Genomic DNA, 5,638 nt, shown 5'->3' on the forward strand with positions numbered 1-5,638 from the left:
TCTCTTTGTATTGCTTTGCTACAACGTGTTATGTGTATTTATCTGGTTGAACTAACTTTTCTTGGTTTTTGTCTCCATTGCATTCATAAGCCCTAGAAAATAAGAGTCCTGGCATGGTACTCTCTAGGACACGTTTAAATTCAAGGCTTCACATTTGCAGCATGAATACATTTTATTTTAGGCTCACCTTGGCATACAAAGGGTCCTTTTAGGTCATATTGCATGTCTAATCGCTTTGATAAATTGGCATCATGCATAAACCCTAGAGAGGGAACGCCACGTAGGGAATCCTGTGTTAGGAATAAGTCACATTGTGTCTCGGATATATAATCCTCTGAGACTTGCATGTTTATGTTTCTTGTACCTTCCAAAGGGGTAGTGCACAAGGTAAGGTAGGATTCGATCTTCTTTCATAATCGTAGAACAAATTTTGCACATTAGAATATGAACATCTAACAATCATTTTTTGGCCATTTATCCAAAACTGGTAAAAATCCCTTGCGTAAAGGACATTAATTTGAAGAAATTTAAAAACGATCCCTCATTGTTGAGACGATAAATATATCTAGGCCAAATCTTGATTTTAGAATGCTCATAGACTAATGTATCGCAATGAATTTTTTGAAACCACCAATAGGTAGCCAATTCATTAAACCATCATTTCCATTCAATTCATTTGATCAAATTATCCATCAAATTCATCCAATCTATTTGGTCAATTCATTCATTTTTAGGACAATTCGGTCGATTTTGAATAAATCATCAATTTCATTCAATTCATTTGACTAGTTTACCCTTTTTTAGAGTGATCTAGTCATTTTTGAATAAATTTTCAACTTCATTCAATCTATTCGATCAAGTGTATCTATTTTTAGAGCAATCCAGCAAAGTTTATCAATTTCATTCGATCCATTTGACCAATTAGGGTTTCTATGTCAAATTTAGAACTGGAACGACTAGTTGTTTTTAAGAAAATCACCCATTACATTCATTTCATTTGGATAGATTAGGGTTTTGACCCATGTTTAAAAAAAAAAAAAGTCCAATATCAAGTTCGTCAAAATTAAATTGATTTGTACGAATTCCTGTGCCAACCAAAACCATTCCTTCATTTAGAGGTTTCCTGTTGTTCAATTGGCCCAAAATTTTCAAATTACTTTCCAACCAACTGTCAATGAGTTGATCGGATCCATCAGGTATGGTATAGTGCCTACCTCAGAGGATTACATCATGTTAGGCCTACCCCTGGCACAAAAAGGGCCCCCCAATAGGGCATGCATCCGAATTACTTTGATTGTTACTAACTCATGTCTTTTTCTTTCTTTCTTTTTCTTTTAACAATAGTTAATCAAAAAGGGAAATTTAAATAGAGTTTTTCTAAATTTTCAGATAATTGCGAACATAGCTACAAGAAGAAACCCTATCGTCACACGATCTCGTAGTCGGGCTTTGAGAAATCGTGTAAACATGAGTACGCACCCGGAATCGTCCGATAGGCTTGTAACGACATCATCAACTGACTTGGCGAATCTAGGAGTTCAACTGAGCGAAGTACTAAACAGATTCAATGAGCTGAGTATGGAAATGAACGCACAACGGCACGTAGTAGATCAATTAGTTGCTGGAAGTGGCAGCGGTACTCAACATGAGCCTTCACCTGTTAGTCAAACTGAACCACAATCACTATCCACATCTCATACTCAAACCCTTTTTCCTCCACATCCACCTAAAGAAACTTTCACTTATCCCACCCATGACCCACCACCTACCTACGCACCTAACATTCAAATTAACCCTCCCTATGCCCAAATTCCCCAGAATTATCCTCCCATTACTATGAGCATGCCATTCGAACCTCAGGGACCACATTATTACTCCACCGCTGAGCCATTCACCTTAGATACCGCCGCCCAAGGGAAAGCTAAAGTTGGGGAGTCATCCGCACCGGTGGATAAAAATTTGCTAAAGAGATTGGAACGGTTTGAGGAGTTCATAAGGAAAAGTCAAGGTTTGAACAAGCAGGGAGGTCTGGACTACAACGAGCTGTGCCTTTTTCCAGATATGCAATTGCCAGTGGGTTTCAAAGCGCCCAAATTTAGCAAGTACGATGGAATTGGCAATCCTAAGACACACCTTCGGATGTTTGCAAACAAACTAGGGAGGTCGATAGGTGATGAAAATCTGCCTGTGCGCCTATTTCCCGAGTGTCTAGAAGGCGATGCATTGGATTGGTATTCCAACTTGAAGCCTGAGGATATGAGATCTTGGCTTGATCTGTCAACCGCTTTTGTGAGGCAGTACGAATATAATTGTGAACTCGCTCCGACAAGAACCACATTGGAAGGGACTAAGAGAAAACCATCCGAGGATCATAAGACATATGCCAAGCGATGGCGAAGATTGGCAGCCAAGGTGGAACCTCCGATGATAGAAGATGAAATTGTCCGTACATTTATTAAAGCTCATGATCCACCGTACTTTGAAGAGATTTTCCGCATGACTGGATGCTCATTTGCGGCCATTGTTAACAAATTGGAAGAATTTGATGAGTTTGTGAAGGCCGGAAAAATTGTTAATGTGTCAACATTGAAGATGCAACTAGAGGCTCTGCAAGACCATAATGACAATAAGAAAAAGTCCCAATTTAAGGAAAAAGAAGGGGAAACTGCTTTTGTTTGGGATCAGGGTCCCTCGACCAGACCTAAACTTTCAAATCGCCCCACTTATTCATTACCCTACCCATATTACCCAAACTCCCGTCCTATCTACCATACTACCATTAACCAAATTCGACCTCGACTAAACTATCCAACTGTACCCGCAATGCCCTTCCCAATTGCTGAAACCAACCCCCAAATGCGACCTCGTCTACCTTATAATCCCAGACCTGCTCCACCATATAAATAGACCTACAACCATCCTCAAACCAATAAAACACAAAATCCCGGCCGATCTCGAACTTTTACCAACTTAGGCAGACCCATTGACCAACTGTACGAACAGCTCAAGGCCGCCAGTAAAATTGATAAAATACTTCCTCCAAACTGCCCCCGTTGAGGTTTTTCTACTGGGTACGACCCTCAAGCTGCTTGTGCCTACCATTCTGGAGCGCCCGGTCACTCGACTAGTAACTGTTGGCTACTAAAGCATAAGATCCAAGACATGATCGAATCAGGAGACATAGTGCTAAGGAAAATGGGAGAACAAGAAACAAGTACAAATATGAATCCCTTTCCCGCACACAAGGACACCACATTTGAGGCATTTACCCCCAATGAGGAAAGTTGAGAATCCTGGAAGGGATGGATTAGTGAGATTTCCTCCCTCTAGAAGGGAAGTTTCGATAAACTTGGGAATTTGTTTTGGTTAAATCCAATGAAAATTGTTCATACGCGTGTTTTTGTTTTAATCAAGTGATTTTTGAAGACACGTTTCGTTTAACAAGTAACATGCTATTAAGTTTGGTCTTTTTTTTTTGAAATTCAATAAAATGTACAGTTTTATATATACTGTGTTACTTACGCATTCTTTTCAGATGGCCAAGAATAAAATCTTTTGACCTTTTGGATATCACTGTTCCGAAATTTGATGGCAGCAATATCTCACGAATGTGAATTTCAATTTCAAAAGTGAAAGGAGCAATAAGGGGACATCAGAAAATGTTTCAAAGAGACCTAGATGGTATAAAGAGAAATTCAAGTTGAATTGGGATCAAGATTAAGGAAATAAGAGTCAGTGGTTACTCGATAATAAGCAGATAAGTGCCACTTGTCATGGTCAATATTATCAAAAGAAGAGGATTGGTCCGTGCTTACCATAAAAGAGACCAATCATAAATATCCAGACGATGAGGTAAAACATTGAAGTAGCTTTTGACGATACAAAATAAGGCTAAAAGAAGAGTTTACCCCAAATGGGCAAGGTTCTTTTATTGTCAAAAGGTATTGCATGGCGGAGCACTCGTTCTCGCAGGAGTGGAATGGACAAATTTTTCCCTCAGCCGATCAATTCGGGTATGTGTAAGAAATTCTTCATCTGATAAATAAAAGTTTCCTTTCAGGGTTAATGCAAAGAATGGAATGAAAGTCAGGCCTTTTTCCTTTCCCATTAAGACATTTTATCCCTAGTTGTCCCTTTTGAACCTTCAGAATAAATCATTTCGTTTGGCAACCCCTGAGGATCGCAAACCCCACACTGGGGCAAATTTAGTTTTGAAAAAGAAAAGAGAGGAAAACCCCCACACAGGGGCAAATTTAGTTTCGAAAAGGAAAAGAGAGAAAACCCCATACTGGGGCAAAGGAAAGCCAAAAGAAAAGCAAATGAACGAAAGAAAACCTCAGTTAAAAATAAATTGGGGCAAATTGTAAACATTTCGAAAGATGAATGGAATGACAGAAAAAGAAGGAAAATGAATGAAAAGAGAGTCCCAATTGAGAATTGTGACAGCCCAACCTCCCCCTAAGGCGTACCAAAGGGTTCGGCGGACCGCCTACCCAGCTCTAGCCGGGACTCAGTCGTTCACGTCAATCCTCAATCGAAACCAGAATAAACCCACAAGACTAAACATAACAACGATCCAAAACTTAAAACAAAACGTATATACATTGCTATCTAAAAAGGGAGTACAAATATCGAATATACAAAGGTTCTCGATTCACCATACATCCAGCCCGTGCCGAGCACTAGGGCGAGAACCATCCCAAAAGAAACTAGACTAAGCTAGTCGATACCCAGCTCTCGTCCTTACTCGCTTTCCCCTGTTAAGGAAAACAAAACTAAAGGAATGAGCTAAAAGCTCAGTGAGGTTCCGAACACATAGGCAACAAGAAATTCAATGCATTCATTACATATAACCAATAATTCAAGGTACAAATACAAAATAAAGCGATAAACACATTCATTAAAAGGATACGGGCTCACAGGGAGCCATATATTCGTTCGTTCGTTCGTTCTCCTGTTATTCCCCTTATTCCTCCGGTCAATTAAATAAAATGCATTTTTGGTAAATAAAACCCTAAGATTAAACGAGAGAGAATATTACAGTTCATCGAGCAAACAAGTAAGTGAAATCAAAGAAAAACCGGAAAATGATAAGTAAAACGTATAAAGACGCCTTTATAGTGAAAAGGGGATGTTTGGATCGGAGGACGGAAATAACTAGGGTTATAAAATGTCCGGCGGAAAACACTTGGACCAAAGATAACTCGGAGTCCAACGAGATAGGCTAAAAATATTGTTTTCGGAATCGTTTAGATAGTTCAAAATCAACTCATACCCAAGTAGATAGTATAGACTAAACGTCATGATAAAAATCATGTGAAAAGGAGGACAATACTACCTTACGTTCACACTTAAAACCTCACTTAAAAGTGGTTCACTTGTGGCCGAGAAAACCCTAAATCATACCTCTATATTTTGGGAAGGAGTAAGTAGCATTTGAAGTTTTAAACTAAAGAGGTATCATGTTTTAAAATGGAAAACCGGTCATGGTATTGGCCAAACAAAAGTATACAAGTTCAAATAGAAACTTAGCCCTCGAGCGAAAATTTGGGCAGCACGCCCTTTGTATTTACCTATTTCCCAGCCATTTATGGATGCATTATTTCCTCAATCAATCCCAAAGTCATACACAATATAA

General features: G+C 39.1%; 1 protein-coding gene across 1 annotated transcript; it reads left to right on the forward strand.

Annotated features, from left to right (window-relative positions):
* Nucleotides 1-1,467: 1,467 nt before the first annotated feature.
* LOC113782403 lies at nucleotides 1,468-2,907 on the forward strand. Its single transcript, XM_027328297.1, has one exon. It carries the CDS (start codon nucleotides 1,468-1,470, stop codon nucleotides 2,905-2,907), a length of 1,440 nt encoding a protein of 479 aa, XP_027184098.1.
* Nucleotides 2,908-5,638: the final 2,731 nt, after the last annotated feature.

The sequence above is a fragment of the Coffea eugenioides genome, chromosome 9 (genome assembly GCF_003713205.1).
Source record: "Coffea eugenioides isolate CCC68of chromosome 9, Ceug_1.0, whole genome shotgun sequence".
NCBI classification, from domain to species: Eukaryota; Viridiplantae; Streptophyta; class Magnoliopsida; order Gentianales; family Rubiaceae; genus Coffea; species Coffea eugenioides.

What these genes read in the sequence shown, in the direction of transcription:
- LOC113782403 (XM_027328297.1), top strand. Translation starts at nt 1,468, where the DNA reads ATGAGTACGCACCCGGAATCGTCCGATAGGCTTGTAACGACATCATCA.